Source organism: Zootoca vivipara, chromosome 3, assembly GCF_965207765.1.
Source record: "Zootoca vivipara chromosome 3, rZooViv2.hap1.1, whole genome shotgun sequence".
Lineage (NCBI taxonomy): Eukaryota > Metazoa > Chordata > Lepidosauria > Squamata > Lacertidae > Zootoca > Zootoca vivipara.
This window is the reverse complement of record NC_142586.1, coordinates 86,626,979-86,646,267: the sequence shown is the minus strand read 5'-3', so window position 1 is coordinate 86,646,267 and position 19,289 is coordinate 86,626,979. Positions and strand designations below refer to the sequence as shown.

Below are 19,289 nucleotides of genomic sequence, written 5' to 3'. Positions count from 1 at the left end.
AAATTCCAGAAGTGCCTACTGCTAAAATGGTTGGCATCCACAGGGGCCTAGGCCAATTTGACCATTGATTGTTGCTACCCTTGTGCCATTCTGCCTGCCATGCCTCCGAAACCCTTGAAAAATCCTCACTACATACCCTATTTTGCCAGCCCATGACCACCACTTGCCCCTTGTACAGCACCGAGACCTGATGAGGTTTCTCCTTTTTCCAAGAGCAGTAACACCACTCTGGTGTAGGGTGCTAAGCTGCTTCTACCGTCGCAGCAAAATTGCCCTGTCCTGACTTAGGCCTAGTGAAAGTGTCTAGTCGCAGTGTCTAGTCCTGTGCACTGTTGCCAGCAGACCCAGAAACTGGAACAGCAAGTATTTTAAAACAGCGGCTCCCATTCCATTCTTGTATAGTGCGTATGCATGTCCACTGAAAAGTCCCACTGTTTTCAAGTGAGTAGGTTTAGGATTGCAGCTTTCTCCCTCTTCTACTGTAAAGTGGGACCAAAGTTCTCTTTGGTTCCAAAGGTTTTCTTGTCTTAACTGGCTGAAGGCAGGTGAGGGAGAGGCATAGCTGCCAAGTTTTCCCTTTTCTCGTGAGGAAGCCTATTCAGCATAAGGGAAAATCCCTTTAAAAAAGGGATAACTTGGCAGCTATGGGGAGAGGAGAAGACAGCAGCAATTGCAAGGGAAGAGCAAGTGGAGATTGTGTCATCTTCAGCTCCAAGTGAATTGTTGCACATCATCTATTGCCTTTCAGCTTCAGTGTGCAAAACCATTTTCTCCCCTCAGTTGTGTCCCAGAGAAGAAGAGGGAGGGAGGGAGGGAGGGAGGGAGGGAGGGAGGGAGGGAGGGAGGGAGGGAGAGAGATCTACATACATGCAAGGAATGCTCCTGCTCCTGCTGCTAAAAACACAATAGCTCCTTTAAAAGGTTCCTTCTTAGAAAATGTTTAATTCTGGTTCCATTTCCAGAAAACAAAAATGCATTCTTATCCTGTCAATTATTCTGTGTGGTTTTATTCTGCCAAACTACATGGGAGAAACAATCTGTTCCTCCCTATGTTTGTCCTGTCCGTATGTTTCTAAGGAATATGTGTGAGCACTTCATAACTGACACGTTATGCATGTATTTTGTATTTGTGTATTGGAGCAAGTACAAAGTCATGTAAGAAACTCACTTACCTACCTACTCACCTCAGATCCTCAGCCTTCTGCAAATGCAAAGGTGTTCTGTTTTGAACAAAAGGAACTCTCTTTCACTATTAGCAGAAGTTTGAAAAAGATTTCCCCCCCCCAACCTTTAACACTCCTGATAACACAATATGTTTGAAAATTTCTCCCTGTTATAGCCAGGTCCAGTGTTAAGCATAGCTACAATAATACGGAAGTGCATGTCTGTTTTGCAAAAGTGAGTCCCTATTTCTGACTCTGGTGATCTTTCATGCATTTCTATTACTTTAGCAACTTTTACTCATTCTGACAAGATGGTCATTGGCATTCATAGGAACTCTGGAAATTTGCAGCCTATTATCAATGGCCGGGCCAATAACCTCTTTGTAGCCATTGGCTTTGACAAACGTGGAGTAACCGTGACCCAGGGTTTGCCGCTCCTCATCTTTCACAGCTGGTGAATGAGGCACTAACCATGTCTCTCTGGGTTCCCGGCTTTATTGCTTATATGCAAAATCTACTCATACACAGAAAAATATGGCTCCTAATTGCAGCCAATTAGCCCTGCCAGCTTGACTTGCTCAATAGTGCACCTCATTAGCCATTATAGCTTCCTGCTGAAAATCAGCTCAATGATTCCTGTTCCTCGTAGCATCTGTTCAGGGGACCCTATCCTGTGGCCGTCACTTTCTCTCTTGCGTCCATTCCTGCCTTATGGAAGAATGATTGCTTGGGTCGCAGAAAGTGACACGAACATCATTGGGTCAGAGTCCAAGAATCCCCTCTGCTTTGTGATCTGCTTGGAGCTCTACATTCAGTCTGACGGCCAAGCCTTTGCTTGGATCTGACTGTTTTGGAAAGAGCATAGAGTCTAGGTATACTCACTGCAGCAGAGCCAAGATGAATGACTAAGTTAAAAAAAGGAAAGTTGGGGGGAGGAAAATTCTGAAAAATCTTACTTCTGCCCCAGGGGAAGCCCAGGTTATTCTGTGCTCAGAATAAATGATACCAAAGGTACGTGACGTGCAGAATTTATTCTATTGGCACTCCTTGGCTTATTCCTTCTTTTCTTTTACTTGCAGAGTCTCGGGCTATGGGGCATCTGGTGGCAAAGGGAAGAACAGTATCATGAGGTCACATGGCGTGTCTGTGGTTGGAATATTTAAACTCCAGAAGAACGATAACTTGTATATTTTGGTAGGACAACAAGGAGAAGATGCCTGCCCTAGTGTGAGTTATCATCCGTCCCCCCACCCCCATCCATGAACATATTGAAACACTCTGTTTGGATTGAAATATCTGGGCTTTAGAGTTAAGGGACACTTATTTATTAAGAGTGGATTAAAAATGGACAGATCCGTCAATTTCAGTTGTCTCAGTTTCTAATTTTTCCTCAAATTCAGTTTTCCACATTTCTACAGCAATTTGCAATATTTATTTTTATTTTAAATGCTGATGATAATTCATCAGTATTTCAGTGCAATTTTCTCCTACCGTAATAAGCACATGTTTGTATGCCGTTTTGGCTAATATACACATTTTTGCAAGCAATTTCCCCTAATATATTGCATTTTTCTATGTTGTTTTCATATCTATATACATTTTTATGTAGCCTCTAATATATACATTTTTGTGAGCACCGGTTGGAAACTGCATCAGAAATTTCAGATAAGTGCAAATTTTGAAGGACAGCCTGTTCCCGTTCTCGTATTGTTTCAGAAAACGTGAATTGCTTTGGTTTACCTACCTTTAAATGCAAACTGAATCAAATTTCTCCCCCCATCCCTAGTGGAGAGATGTAGGCTCAGATTTAGATAAACCATTAGGGGAGTTTTTAGTAATTTGCTGTTTTTATGTAAATGTTATAAATTAATCAGTGAGAAGCAGATGGTTAATCAACTAAAGATTCCTTAATCAATTGGAGGCTTTCAACTGAAGGAGTGGAAACTGAAAAACAGAAGTCTTAAGGAGGGATCATTTTAGAAGCCAGTGAGGGAAGGCTGTACATCTTAAACAGAATAAATTTAAATTCAAGATGGCCCTGGCAATGAGACTAGAATGACACATCTACATGCAGGACAGTAGTTGGAAGCAGGACCAAAATGGCATCCCTAGATGGAGTTAGTAAGAAGTTGCTTAATACCAAGACTGGCCATTGGTCCATCTAGCTCAGTTTGGGACCTTTTGTATGTAAAACGCATGGTCTAACACTGAGCTACATGTAAAAACATTCAACCACCAGTGTGGCATCATCACTTCATGGGTTCCCCCCTGCGTATTATTGGCTGCTACTGTCAGAGGTAGAGAAATACACACTGTGATGGTGTTGCATTGTGAGGTGAGTGTTCCTATATGGTACATGGGAACTTAACAGAGAGGTGAAATTTTAGAAGGTGGTAGCAACTCCGTGAAGAGGAATTAAAGTAATCTGGGAGCTACTTTCAGTGGTTTCTACTTCTCTGTGTCATAACACTCAGTGAACATTAATGGAATGGAAGAAAGGGCTTGCAAGACCATTGAATTAAGTTCTCATGTTACTGAGTTTGGGAAGGGCATGAATTCACGTTGTGTGTTCCTTTTTTTCCTAATACTTTTTTTATTTTTAGCTTAGCTTGTGTCCCTTATGTGAAGACTCCAAGACAAGTGATTCTTTTTGGAACTGCACAGTGCCATTTCCACTGAGCATTAAGTATTCAGCAGGGTTCTTTGCTTGAGTATATTTCAGATGACTAGGGTCTGCACACCAGATTCTTATGCTGTTATTACAGGATGAGGAAAGAAAGTGGGGGACTCCATTACAAAGGTCTGAGCAATACCAGGAAAAAAATATCCTCAGATGGGGATAGTGCATCCCCTTTCACATCCATGCTCACCATGCACATAAATGCAAGAGGTTAATATTTTTTTGGATTGAGGTCTATCTAGATTCAGTCTCCTATTTTGTATCCATAATCTGAGCATTGCAGCACACGATAATATACGAAGTCATTAAATTACAGGGCACTGTAATCTTAGCAAAGATTTATTGAGTGCTAATGTAATTCTTTCATCGAGGCAAAGAGATTGCATTGACTTGTGGAAGTGGCTTTAACTTGATTGGATTGTAATCAGTTATGTCTTTGCCATGAAGTCGTCTTTCTTTCTTTTTCTTTTTTAAAAAAATCCAATTGTGATCTATTGGTTTCTCTGGGTCATTGCATTAAGTCATTTGATTAACCATCCCTTCTCCAACTGTGAATTAGAGTTAGCAGCTGTTGGGATTTTTATAGCACCTACAGCCTTCTGTGGACCAGCTCTGAGAGCCTGCTATTGATCAACAGGCTTAACTTTAGAGGTATAAATTTAAGATTAAGTTGCTGTAGATCAGGCTCTGTTTCCCTCACAAGGTATTTCCGTATGAAGGTAAAGCACCTCAAAGCAGGACTGTATTTGGTTAATCATCAGCATGTGCAATTTTGTAAAGATGGTTTCTTTCTAGGCCTGTGTTGTTTTTCATGTTCCTTGGCTGAGCTTTGGCCTATAAATCATAAGAGGGACCAAGGCCACCTTCCCTCCTATTTTAATATTGTAGGTTAAATTGATCTGAACAACATGGGGAGGAGGGCCAAGCCCTGGCCTGCATGCATATCGCTTGGAAATTACAGCATCAGTGGGGTGTCTAAATGGGCTAAAACAGATATAAAACCATAGCAAGGAATTCAACATCTTTCCATGTTTCAAATAAAATGGTTTTCAGTGGAGTTGCCAGCCATCAAGTATAGTATACCACAGACAACTGCAGAGAAATCATAAGATATCCATGTGTACAGCAGACCTTGATGAATGTCTGAAGTGGCCTTCTGAAAAACATTGCATTTGAGCTAATATTAAACTAAAAGTTCCATCTCTGATGGCTGGCCACTATTTAGCGCCAGGTTGAAGGACTGCATTGACCTTTGGTCTAATCCAGCATAGCACAGTGACTAAAATATTGAACCATCAGTGGGGTAGACCTGGTTCGACTTCCCATTCAACTCACTGGGTGACCTTGGGCTGCTGTTTCTCAAGCTAACCTACCTCACAGGCATGCTGCAAGGATAAAATAGAAAGGGAGTCAACCATGTAAACCCACCAAACTCCATAGCTGTCAAGTCTCCTGTTTTTCTCGGGAAACCCCCGTATTTTAAACCGTTTCCCGCTGGCAGCCCGGATTGGAAAAAATCCCGTAAATCCCCCGGATTTCCTACCTGCCAGGGAGGCTCCATTTTGGGTCCTGGTGCTGCCCGATTTCCAGTGCCGCGCTACCCATGACTGGGCACCAGAAATCGGGCGGCGCTGGCACCGGGAGTTGCTTCTACACATGTCCAGACATGTGTAGAAGCAACTTCCAGTGCCGTGCCGCTGCTGATCCCGCATTTTTTTGCGGGAGACTTGGCAGCTATGCCAAACTCCTTGGAGACATTGTGGGATATAAATGCAATAAATAATAAGTAATACAGCAATGCAACTCTTGTCTTCTGAAGCAGCCTCATTTTATGCCAGCATCTGAGTAGTCTCCAGAGCAAGTGGAGTCAGCACCTTCTGCAATGTATCTCAGAGCCTTTCCTTTTCCTACCTTTGTGTCTTCTCCGGCAGCCTACAGGACCTAGGGCAGCATAATTCAGATTTAGCATTTATGTGCATTTATCCACTTCTCATAATGAATACATTGTTCTGTACTTAGTACTGGGGAGCAGCTGCTGCTGCTGTTGCAGCCAAGCTCACAGGGCAGTGCAATTTCTGTTGCACCTAGTTGATTGGGGAGGAATGTACAGAAGTCAAATTCCAAAGCGGACTTACCTGATTCAGTCTTGGTGGATCATGACTTAGATCAGATCATGAATCCACATCAGGTCCTGGCACTCCCTTTGATCTTCTCTATTCAAAGCCTCACACACACTAGCCTTTCCAGGCTGTGGATACCTAGATAACTGAACTTCTTTGAAGGAAGGAAAAATGTTACCAACTTACCAAATGGAGGCAGCCCTTATGCACATCTTAAGCACTTTTATTTTATTCTAATGTTGCTTTGTTTTTTGACATTTGTGTTTTTGTTCAGATTTTAAACAAAATGGGGGGGGGGCTTAGTTCCATCCCTGTGCAGAACTGGGATGAACCACCTTTTAGTGGGTCTGTCCATTCCCAGTTACATCTTTCTAAAGCTGGGCTGAAGCACACTGTAGGAAGATCTTCTAGGTGGGCTGGGAGCAGACTGTATTCTTCATTCTACCAATGACCTTTTCTCCAAATTGAGTGCCTTTGTTTCTTCCTGCTTGTCAGGTGGTTCCAATCATTAATCTTCATTGAAGAATCCCTTGAAATATACATGAAGGCCAAATGTCCTAATTATTGGCAGGAAGAAAGGGTTCTTTTCCGATAATCTCTTTTGCAGATAAAAATATATATGCTATCACTTTATGGGGCTGCCTAACACTTTTTTATGATTGCATTAAGCAGCAAATTAAGATAGGCAAGAGAATAGGTTCTTCTTCACAGAATCTTTAGCCTCATTATCAGTTCCTTGCCAATTGACCAGGGGCCTGTCCTACACATGGAGCAGAATGAGGTGACAGAGTCCCGATGTGCTATAGTGGACTGTTCCACTTCAAACACTCTCTCACGTAACAAGTAAAACAGCAGCATTATCAGTGAGAAAGGTTCTCTTTCCATCCCATTCTCTGTGTGTTTTCTGTGTAGGAGAGCATTCAGTAATGGGATCCTCCCCATCAGGGCCGCCTCTAGGCCAGGGCTGGGTGGCGCAATGCGCCAGGGTGCCTGGCCACCAGGGGCGCTGCTGCTCTGCCCCCCCACCTCCCTGCCCATGCCTCGAGCGCGCCCTGCCCATGCTTCTCCCCCCGCCCCCTGCAGTCGCTGCGGCCACTGGCTCCCTCCTCCCACAGACAAGCACCTCGCACTCGGGAGAGCCGAGCGCACTGTCTGAGGGAAAGCGAAAGAGCAGCTCAAGAGAGAGTGCGAGGAGGAGCTGTCTGCGCACCTTCGCCCACCCACCCTTCATCCCCTTGCCTCGGGAGTGGCAGCGCCCAAACTCACCGTTCGCACAGCGCTTTGCGGGGAGGCGGGATGGAAGCCCCCTCTGCCGCTGCCTGCTGCTGCCCCCGACATCCGCTGCAGTCGCCTTCACGGCTTCTCCTGCTGCTCAGCCTGCTGCTCTCTGCCCTTTTCCTGTGGCCAGCTGAGTGGCGGGCTCCAGCGAGGCACAGGTGGGGGTATTTAATAGGGGCTGGGGTGCCCGGTAGCCATGCGCGTGGAGGAGCTGCTCTGGAACTTTCCGAAGGAGAGGCGGGGCGGGCAGGGGTGAACCCTGCGGAGGAGGCTGCAGGTGGTGGGTCTGACTGGCCCCAGGTTGCGTGCTCCCTCGGACTCGCCGCTTCCTCCTGCCGTCTGGGAGAGAGAGGCTCCTTCTCTCGCGATCCCTTTCCCTCCCTTGTGATCTCGTGGCACTCACGTATTTTGTATTTTAATAAAGTTGTGGCCAAATTTATGCCAAAAACCTTAAATATTTCTTTGTGGAGTGTGTTTTACTTTGAGGGGTGGTTTGGGGACCTCGACACGCAATTAACGGGCAACAAAAACAGTTTGTTTATGTTTCCTGTTTTCTTTTCCCAAGCAGAGATAATATGCAAGTGTGGTGTCAGCTCCCTAAAAAAGGTCAACAACTCTGGGAAATGGGAGGGGGCGCGCCGGAGGGATCTGCGCACCACGGCACCGGATATGCTTAAAACGGCCCTGCTCCCCATGTACAGTCTGGAATGATACAGCCCACTTTACCACCACAGGGCTCTTACTCTGCATTACCACCTCATTCTGCTGCATGCGTAGGCTACCCCTTATATTGACATGGCCACACTTACATCTGCTCTGGTGCCCGTTGCCTTGTGAATATTAAATAAGGGTAAGAGTCAGTAGAGGCATAATCAGAGGTGCTTTTGATTGGTGAAGTCTTATGTCAGGTCCACGGGAAGGGTATAATTCTGGACGTTTTTATTTACAGACTCTGACCAACCAGGTTATACAGAAGGTCTGCATTGGAGAGAATAATGTCGTTGAAGATGAAATTAAAGTAAATAAGAGTGTCTATGAATGGGCTGGAGGTGGAGGAGGAGGTGGAGGAGCAACTTATATATTTAAGGTACGCAAAGATCCACCATCCATACAAATATTAAGCTTTGTCCTTTCAGCTGGAGGCACTCGGTTTTCTTATGCTTCCTTCCTTTTGGTCCTTTTCAGCCTGAACTAGGGGGAGTATGATCTCCCCTGCCCTCAAATGAGCCTGGTAATTGCAACACATGCGCTTATATAGGTTGCTGTTTAATTATCCCTTATCTGTTTGATGACATCACACCAACTCACTTTTTCTTATGTGACAGTCAGACCACAGAAACATAGAAAATACCAATGGTCTGTCTAGCTCATTGTTTCACTATCCTGACTGGTGGTGGCTCCCCGGGCTTCCAAGCAGAGACTTTTTCTAGCCCTACCTGCAGAGTGTTTTTCTCTGCCACTACTACAACCTTTTCCTAAGCTTCAGGAATTCACAGTTGGGTAAAGGAGCTGGCTAGTGTGGAAATAACACATATGCTTACATTTGTGGGCCAGATTAAATATTGTGCTAAACCGGTGACCTTTGAGTTCATGTATCATCTCCTTCTCCCCTTGCCTTCCAATGTGGCTGCAATAAGATTGGAAGTTTTCGTTTTCATTCTCTATTAACCACCGTTTAGTGTGACTTCCAAAATACAAACTTTAGTTAATCCTAGCTGTGATTGGTTGAAAAAGCCCAGGGTCATAAACCAGTATTTGAAGTTGCCCTGTTTCAAACAAACGACAGCTAAGATTATTTACAGTTTCTCAAGTTCAGCTGAAACGACAAGCTGTGGGTAATCAAAAATGGAAATTTCTGCTGCAACCGCATTTGGAAAACTCTGTATAGTTCTGGTCATGTCACCTCAAAAAGGGATATTGTAGAGTTGGAAAAGGTTCAGAAGAGGGCAACCAACATGAACAAGGGGATGGAGTGACGCCCCTATTAATGTCTGCTTGTCCTGTATGCTATATTCACTTGATAGATGTCTAGGGACTTTTATTGGAATTAAAAAGAAATATGATTTTTTTAAAAACTCCATGCTGTACATGCCAGAACGCACAGTTTAGCAAGCGATAGCAGTGTGTTGTGACAGAACCCTTCAGAGAAGATCCACTGTGTTCTACTACACAAAATATGGTATATTCCCGGTGCTGTTGTCATCCCTGTGTGCATGCCATTGCCAAATACTGTTACTGCTGCTCTTTACTCCTACAGTACATGAAAAACCTAATGGTCACAATTAATCTTTGGGATGCAGGCAGATAAATAATGCAGCAGTAATCTGGGCTACTCCACAGGCCTGGGGGGCTGGCTTAGTACAACGAACTTGTTATTTACATGTCTGACACATCTAAAATCCAGCTTTGTTTCTCCATTCCACCTGTCAAGATGGAAAATGGAAAGCCAGTCCCCTTGATTGTTGCAGCAGGAGGTGGTGGCAAGGCCTACAGGGACAAAGCATATACATTTCACCAAGAAAAACTGGAGAATGACACATCTGTTCCAGGGCTCAGTGGGAAGCCAGGAGCCGCAGGTAAGGAACGTCCACTAACTCACGCCAAGCGCCTTGCCCTGGCATAACAAGATGGTTGGCAAAAGCCATTTGGTTCTGAGCCAAAGAAGCAGCACCCAATGGGCTAGAGCTTTGTTTGACGCATTTGCCGCATCAGCATCTCCCGCCAGAGAAACAAGCAGTTGTATAGTTTAAAAAGCAGCAGCTTGTCTCTTCAGCCTGTGAACTGCTGCAGTGACAATTTATCACACAAAGCTCCGGCTGCCCATATGGTTCTCCCCTGTACATTCATATAACTTCTTTGGATCACAGCCATTATCATTAGCAAAGAAGAATAGCTCAGGAGTTATGAGTGTTAGCTTAGAGCCCACAGCTGTCACTTTATTTCCCTGCTGAACCACAGGGTCTGTTTTACCTTGACCAGATCACAAATGTTCATGACATTTATTAAAAGTGAGCTATTTACCCCTTACCTTAATACATTTATGTTGAAATGGTGGTTACGAAGTAGAAAAGGTACAATTGTTTGACCAGTTCACCCATCATCTATTCCCCAGCCCCTGCACCAAATAATATTTTTTTTATGAGTGGACTGGGAATTCTGCTGCATAATCTACTGCTTATGAGAACTCTTGAATATAAATTAATTTCAAACAAGACATAAAGTTGAGATCACTTAACCCAGATTAGCGACCCCTTATATAACATATAACCATCTTTTGTACTTGCAGTTAGTAGTTTGGGGAAATAATTTTAATGACATATTTTCTATGGAATCAGAAAATGGTAGCTATTGCAGACTGATGCCAATCCAAAATAAAATAAAATGTTTTTTTTTTATGTGCCCCTGGAGATTTCATACAGAATATTTCTGTAAACATTCATTACAGACATTGGGAAATCTATCCCTTTTATTCACATTGATGGTGCGTTTATCTGTGTGGTTTTAAGATCCATTGTTATGTTGTCCGGTACTGATTGTGAGAGCAGAACCAAGATGCAGTATTTGTTCTACATCATTCTAGACTGAAAGAGAATGGATTTATGAACACTTTCATATGTTCATCCAATTTTTATGTGGTTTATTTTGAGTAGAGCTGAAGAGAATACATTTTTTTCTGAGAAAACATCAGATATTTTTCTTTCTCAGCCTGCTAGAAAAAGAAGGCCGCTTTATTTTCCCACAATAATCTCTAGTTATTTATTAATTCATTGTGGCAGCCACCATTTATTCCTACCAAAGACCCAGTACATGACAAAGTGTGGCCGTTGTGGACAATGCAAAATCGTGACCAGGCTACCAACATCCCCCTCACCCAGAGAGAGAGAGAGAGAGAGAGAGAGAGAGAGAGAGAGAGAGAGAGAGAGAGAGAGAGAGAGAGAGAGGAACCTTAGGGGAAAAGAGGGAAATTTGGTTGCTGCCGTTTGCTGATGGTGAGCACAGCCTCCCCGCTCCAGAAACTGTCAGATAATTCATGGAAATAGTATCTCTGATTTCTCTACCTGAAAATATGGTGGAGGGTTTTGAGATGCCATTTACCCTAGTTAAATTTTCTAGTATCTGCTGCTATTTATTAACACAGTGTATACCCAATGCTTGCCCTATTCTGGCCAGTGTTCTCTCTTTCTCAGTCTCTCTTAATTGCTAAAAGTACTTCCTCAAAAAGGAGACACCCACCTTACTTAGTACAATACCCCTTAGCACCAGCAGTGCTCCTTTGGGGAAAAAAAACATTTTATGGATGCTTCCCATTCTGGCCATTGCTAAGGCACCTTCTCTTCCTCCTCCCAGATCATTAACCTTTTCTGCAGTCTTATTTTGCATATATCCATATGCACCAATATTTACCACAGAGGCCTCTTTTCAGTTCTGTTTCCTTTTTTAAAATTCTGATGTTTTTATCCTTCTATATCCTTTTCAGACACGGTTCTCCCAGCTTAATAAGCCATAGTTTGTTTATTTGTTTGTTTGATTGATTCATTTATGAATCGCTTCCCATAAAACGTCCTGAGGCTACTTAACAATAAAAACATCAACAATAAAAACCTATTTAAAAGCCATTTAGCTCCAATAGAGATGCAGACTGGGATAAAAATCTCCACCTAAAACGTTTGTTGGAGAAAAGAAGGTACATATTTAATAAGCATCAAAAAGATAATGGAGATGGCACCTGGCTGGTGTGAGTTCTGAAGAGTAGATGCCTCCACACTAGGGCCTGTCATTTTAGGGCAGGGGGTTTAATTTTTGCACATTTATTCAGTGAGGGGTCTTAAAAATATGTTTTTGAGTGTGGTGAATTCAAACCTGCTATTATTTTTTTGTGACTGGACAACATTTAGCTTGGTAAATCTATGTTTGATTAAAAAGCACATACGCTGCTCTAGGAAAAACCACAGAATTTTAATTTTACCTTCTGAAAAGGTCAGGTAATGCTATTAAAAATTTAGTTTCTCTGCATAAAACATGTCCTGCTAAGCATACAACATTACCTTCTAATCATAAAACAACATTAGAAAGTAATGACATCAGTTAGTATGAAATTTAAACAAGAAGTTTCGTTAAGTCTTGCTCTGAATGGCTCGTGGACATCAGCTGCCAATTTGCTCCTTGGCCATTGATGCAGCCCTCACATCTCCCATGTGTATACATTCACATGCGACATAGCCTGTCTGCTGTTGTTAACCACCTTGAAAGGCTCACTGGGCCAGATTGGTGGGAAGTTTAGCTGACCTTATGGCGTGTGTGATCTGATACCCGTACACTTGATCAGTAGACATATCCTTTATGACATTGTCACTCAGTGAAGTAAGAGGCTCCCCAATGGAGAGTTTGGTGAATGAAAGATCAGCTTCAAGTTCTGTCACAGTGTCTAGCCTCTTGCCAATGTTACCTGTCCACTTGCTGTCAGACAAGGTCTTCTCATCAAGTGCTGTGATCAAGTGTTGCAGGGTAGCTTCTGCTGGTTTTTCTCTCTTTGAGCCTTTCACCAGAGTGAAGCAGTAGAGATCTTTCATCTGGCTCACTGCACACAGAATAATGCTGTTCTGTGGTGATGATGGGGAACTGCTGATCTGAAATGTACGCTTTCAACCTTTAGTTGTCTCTTAACAGCCATCCAAGAAGATGCTGTCAATTTCACCCTTCGGACAAAGATAATCAAATTCCTGATACAGGGTTTTCATAACTTTTTATTGAGCCCTTCTTGACTTTATTGTAATCAACTACAACATCCATAAAGGCACCAGTGGGGGTGGCAGCTGTGGCACGCAGGCCAACATTATATCTGATGCTCTGCATAGCAACATTATGTATTTCTAGTCTGTCTTTTTATTAGAAGTGGAAGGCCTGCTTGGCTTTCCTAATTCCTAACTTCCATCATTTCCATCTTGGGCACCAGCTATTTGCTCTTCATTTTCCTCAGCAGAGAAAATTATTTCATTTGATGGTATTGAAGCATCCTGCTTTCTCCTTTGCTTATATTCGACAAGCCTCCTTCTCTCATCTTCTTGCTGCTTCTGCTTTTTTACTTGCCTGTTATGCTGAGGCGGATCTGGCAAGCCAGTCTGATGTGGTCCAATAGATGTGGTCCAGTCTTCTCTCTCTGACCTTTAATGAAAGCAAGTTCCTTCACAGGGATCTTCATCTCCTTAGGGCATGTACAGTTAATGTGAGCCTCCTCTTTGCCATTAGCATCTGCAGAGCAGCCAGATTCAGAGCATGAGGGGTGGGGATACACTTGCACCTGGGGATGTCACAAAGCTTGTCAAGTTTTAAAGTGAAAACCTCTTCGACATCTAGCTATCAAGACATATGTTTTTGGCCTTCTCCTGGTTCTCTTTGATTTTCTGTAAGATTGTGGCTTGTGAATTTACAATGGGGGCAGCAAAAGAACTGTTTGCTCGTTCCCACTTTTCAAGCACTTTAGGGTAAATGTCCTTTGCAAGACTGGCTGCTGGGTAGTTTCTGACATCCTCACCACTTTGTTCTCTTAGCAGCAGCCCATACCTTATAACGCCTCACAGAGTAGGGAGTTCAAAGGGCAGCAACTCTCTGCCAGTTCCAATTAGTTTGCTAATGTGCATGAATGTCTCCAGTTCTTGTTCTCTTTTTTAGAAGCCATTGTAGGTCAATTCCCACTGGTTACATTTATATTATATTATATTATATTATATTATATTATATTATATTATATTATATTATATTACTATATTATTACTGCAAGTACTTGACACTCATTTTTAATTATTTTAATGCAATTTTTCTCTTTTTTTAATAAGTTTATTGGAAATTCCCACAAAATGTTACAAAGTCAATATATTTATGTAGTTATTTACCAACCCAAACTAAATTATATTATTCCAGCTTTTGAATTCTCAAGTCCCAACTTTTTAGCACCCCTCCTTTTTGAAATTTGGAAGTTGAAAAATTCAACATGCCCTACTGCTGCACTAAAGGCTTGATTCCTCCATCACATGGAGCAGACCTCCCAATGAGGTGGAATCAAAAACGGAAGATCTCTGTCATTTTTGTAGAACAAGCAGCCTTTCACAATGGTAGACTGCTTCCTGCACTCTTTTTAGCCTAGTCACTGGAAATTTTAAAACACTGGCGGAGGAGAATGACTGTTGGCCCAGTTCAAACACTGAGCCAGTCAGTGTCTCCAAATGGATCAGAAGCAGAAGTAGACTCCTCCCCCACACATCACAGGTAATGTCACATGTGTTGTGGATGCCCCAACTGCTTTATGTGATTCTCCATCCATAAAATTATGTTAGCATAATTATGCCAATGTCAAGTAGCACAGGGTGTCTGGATCTGTGATCTATGTGGTCTGAAACAGAGGGTGCCCACACACTCTTCCAACCACACAAAGGTTCTCTCTACCGTGAACTGGGCCTATTCCCTCTCAACTGTATAGTGGATCCCAGCAGGGGGTTGCTGAAAGAGGGAAAAGAGAATATCTAATATCAGAACAGCTGCCTCAATATGTATCAGGCTTCAGGGAATCCAATCCCTCCCACGGTAGCAGCCAAGAAACAGTTAAACAAGAAGAGTTCTTACCAAGTACTTCATTCAATATTCACAGAGAGAAAGACACAAAGGAATGTAGTCTCTCTTAGATAATGGCATTGCTCCAAGTAAAGTCCCACCTCCTCCGTCTCTCTTATTCTACGTCATCCCTGCATCAGTTGATCTGATTTTTCTGCCTCTGAGCTACTACTCTCAAGGCCCGCCTGGTCCTGGGAGGGGGAGTCAGGAATGCTTTCTAATGACACTGAGTCTGTCAGCTGTCTCTCCCCTGGTGTTTCTTCTTCCTGCTGCTCTTCTCCCAATATTTCCCAGTTTCTTCTCTCTACAGCCTCTGAACTATGACCTTCTGCAAACCACTGTTGTAATTCTATACTGTCCTCCTGTTCTCGGGAAGGTTCAAGAGAAGGGGGGGCAGTCCTCACCATTCCTCCTCAGTCCAGCTCCTGACAATATGCCTCAAAGAGTTCAGGCATGGAATGGAGTGTGACACAGAAACCAAAGGAATGTCCAACATAGGGTTCATTGTATCAGCCCCTGTCCTTTCATTCCCGACCTAGGGTCTGAAACTTTCAAGTAAATGCTTTCTTTGAGATCCCGTTTTCTAGGTGAATTTTGTGTTTCATAGATCCATTTGCGTGCTGCTTTTCCAAATGACCCAGTACAAGAACAATAATCAGGAATATAGGAAGTTGCCCTATAGAAGGTCATGTTGTTATACTATCTAGCCTAGTATTGTCTACTCTGACTGCTAGTAGCTCACCAGTCCCAGAGGGCTTTCCCATCATCTGTTCCCCCATCCTTTTCATTGGAGGTGGCAGGGCTTTTGAACACAAAAGCATGTGCTTTGCAAGTAAGCTTTGGTTTCTTCCCTTGTTAGCCCAACTTCTGGATTAACCTGTCATTTGCGGAGAGGATACTATATGTGTTCCCATATTACTGTTATGATATAAAGAAAGCCTTTGTTGGCCAGGACCAAGACATTTTGCTACCTAAAGCAAAAGAGAAACTAGATTTGACACTTTAAAAGTCTTGATGCAACATTCAGGCACAATTTCTGCTTTCATCTGTTTCCTCGTCATCCTGGTACATAGCAGGTCCAGCCCTTTTGGCACCATAATGTCATGTTGATCCTCCACATTCCAGCATCAAAGGCATGTGTACACCTTGACTGATACTGCACAAAAACAGGTTTAAGTGTGTCAGGTTTCCATTGACCCTCCATTGAAAGAGAGGCAATGAATTTCTAGCAACCAACTCCCCCACTCGTTCGCCTTGATACATACTACTTCAGAGGAAGCCATAGCTTCAGCCCTGTGTACCTGAAAGAGCATCTCCACCTCTGTCGTTCAGCTCAGACACTGAGGTCCAGCTCCGAGGGTCTTCTGGCGGTTCCCTGTGAGAAGAGAAATTACAGGGCAGAACCAGGCAAAAGGTATTTTTGGTAGTCACACCCATTATGCAGAACACCCTCCCTGCAGGTGGGAAAGAGTTAAACAACTATAACAAATTTTTTTGTAGACATCTGAAGCAGCCCTGTTTTGAGAAGCTTTTAATGTTTGATGTGGTTCTCCCCTCCCTGCCATGCACCTTTCCCTTTGTATTTTTGTGGAAGCCACTCAGAGTGGCTGGGCAACCCAGTCAGATGGGGGAGAAGGGTAAAAGAAATAAATTATTGTTATAGCAGTTAAACCCTTAAAAAAAAGTATATACATAGTATAGATGAGACTTGTGCTCCACAAATTCTGTACTTTCCAGTAAGGAATCTATATCCTAGCTGAGTTTCTCCTACGTTTTATGGATGCAATGGGAACTTACTGGAACCATTTTCCCTTTTTGTTAAACTGCAGGTGCTGGAGGTGGCTGGAATGATAACACTTCCTTCCTCTGGTCGGGAAAATCCTTGCTGGAAGGCGCTACCGGAGGAAAATCCTGCCCCCAGGCCATGAAGAAGTGGGGGTGGGAGACAAGAGGGGGTTTCGGAGGGGGTGGAGGGGGGTGCTCCTCAGGTGGAGGAGGCGGAGGATATATAGGTAAAGTGGCTTCGTGTTCAAGGTGTCCCTTCCCCTCCCTTAGTGCTAATGCTCAGCAAAACTTTGCTGAAACAAAATTTCCCTATACCTGGCATATCTCTATTTGCATCGATAGCTATCTGTATATTTGAATGTCATGTAGTGCTAAGTGTTGACGCACAGGGGGTCTAAGAATCTGCATGGCCAAGGTTTTACCAATCTATTCATTGCTATAATGGGGTCCCTTTTTGGAATTCTGAGCATCCCAATTCATATTTGCCCCCTTCCCCCAAAGTTCCTAGCCCTCATACCTATAGAAAAAGAGTTTAAAGGTGTGCTAAAGGATCAGAGGGCAGAGAGGAGGTAGTCTGGAGGGCTTCAGCTGGTTACATGGAAGGTACCTCTGCAGCTTTCAGACCTCATTATTAGCACACTTAATTTCCCTGCACAATGCCCCTGGTGTTCTTTCCTCTCCTTGTTGTTTGATCTGGGGGTTTTTTTCTTAAAAAAAAAAAGAGCAAATTATTCCATGAAATCAAGTTGTGCAGCATAGAACTGCACAACTTATGCAGATTGGTCTCATTGATTTAGAATATGAAGTTGAGTATTTCCAGCTATAGATGCTGATGAGGCGGGAGGCTTGTGTAGCATTCTTGACCCCCTGTTGCCTATTAATGCTTGATGAACATTAACATGATGCAAGCTCTATTCAGGTGTTACTTGCCTAGACGGGCAACACAATGACAAAGGGGATGTAGGACTGTGCTTTTGGCTCCACCCTGCTATTGTACAACTCCTTCTGCCTTCCTACCTGTTCAGGGCAAGTGGGCTTCCTGCTGCACTAGCGCAGGCTTCCAACATGATTTAGAACCCTGTTCATACAGGGTTCTAGATCACACAGAGAACTTGCATGAATACAGCATACTTCCAGCTGCATACGTTTGCCCTGAACACATGCAGAGCCAGAGAGAGTTGCACAATGACAGGGGCGCCCCTATCCATGTTTTGGGGTTTTTACAGTTTTTGGCTTGGCATTGATTGACTTGGCATCAAGTCTCTGCAATTTACACTGCAGCTGTGCCAAACTGCTTTGGTACTTACTGTATTGTTCTGTCTATAAGACGCCCCCATGTATAAAACACCCCCCTATTTGGGGGGGCTCTGATTTAAGAAAATGGGGAGAGATCTATCCATGTATAAGATGCCCCCCCCAATTTTGGACATTATTTTATAGGAAGAAAACCTAGTCTTATACACAGAAAAATACGGTATTAGCCTATGCACCAGTTAATGCTGGTGACATAGTGCATGTTGAATAACTCTTGGCAAAAGCAACCAAAAGCACCAGTCCTGAATGGTGGGAAGTTCTTTCAAAAGGACATGCCATCAACCTTCAAGATCTTGCTGTGAATTTTGAATAATGATGGTGTCCTCTTGATGTTTTGTGTTTATTCATGATGAAATCGTAGCAGGAGGCATTTGCTGTGCTTTATAGCATCAAGGTACTTTTGCCTGAAGACTGTTGTGCCACAAATATGCATTATTGGCTTTGCTCTCTAGAGGCATTGACCTCTCAAGACAAGGCAAGTAATTCAGTCTTCACAATCAGTCCTTGACTCCATTGCAGATGGTTGCCAGTTGCCAGAGAAGTAAATTGTAACAGCATTACTGAAGGTCTATTTTGACAGCTGTCAGAGCCTAAAATTCAAATCACCGGGTGGACAATAATTTTCACTACCTGTCTTCAAATCTTCTGAGCCATCCTGAATCTTCTCTTCTGTGGTGGCCTCTTGCACCTTATGCTACTAGCTTCCTATTTGGGTACAACATGTGATGGATGTGGTGTCAGCTATGGAAAAATCACCATGAGGTAATTTTGTTTTATGCATGCTGATTGGTTATTTGAATGCTGGCACATCTCAGATACATGTTGGATGTACTATATCCTGGGAAACGTGAGATGTTGTTTAGGCCAGAATGTGGCATGTCTTGCTCTCAACACATGGCCGAGAGGTACTGAAGCATTCAGATGATCCCTCATGCAAGAACAAAAATCATCTTGTGGTGACTCCATCCTATTGTTTGCCACTTCAAAATGGTCGGGGAGAACCCACCTATATATGTGAGAACCCTGGAGGAAGCAAATGATAGTTGATTTCAAAATCTTACTGAATTGCATGTGTGTTATATATGCTGCTTCTGAAAAATAGAATTGAAAAGAACCTTGTATGAGTATTTAAATTTTCAAATGTGTTTTCCTCTTCAATTCCTGCCTTTCTTCAGAGGAGATTAAAATTAAATAGCACTCTTGGTGCTGGTAGATTGGTTATTTGGTTTAGGCAGGCTTAAGGATGGGTAACAAGAAAGGAATCTGTACTTTACAGTGAGGGGGGGGAAGTATTTGACCCCCCTGCTAAATTTTCCTGTTTGCCCTCTGACAAAGAAATGACCA

At 43.1% G+C, this 19,289-nt stretch overlaps 1 protein-coding gene across 1 annotated transcript in view; it reads left to right on the top strand.

The window, feature by feature from the left end:
- The window catches only part of ALK (ALK receptor tyrosine kinase), a 582,689-nt gene that overhangs the window by 517,686 nt on the left and 45,714 nt on the right, over window positions 1–19,289 (top strand). Inside the window, exons 13-16 of the mRNA XM_035110504.3 lie at window positions 2,243–2,390; window positions 8,191–8,328; window positions 9,673–9,817; window positions 16,676–16,858. Of these exons, the coding sequence (XP_034966395.3) occupies window positions 2,243–2,390; window positions 8,191–8,328; window positions 9,673–9,817; window positions 16,676–16,858 (614 nt within the window). The remainder of the gene's footprint in view (window positions 1–2,242; window positions 2,391–8,190; window positions 8,329–9,672; window positions 9,818–16,675; window positions 16,859–19,289) is intronic.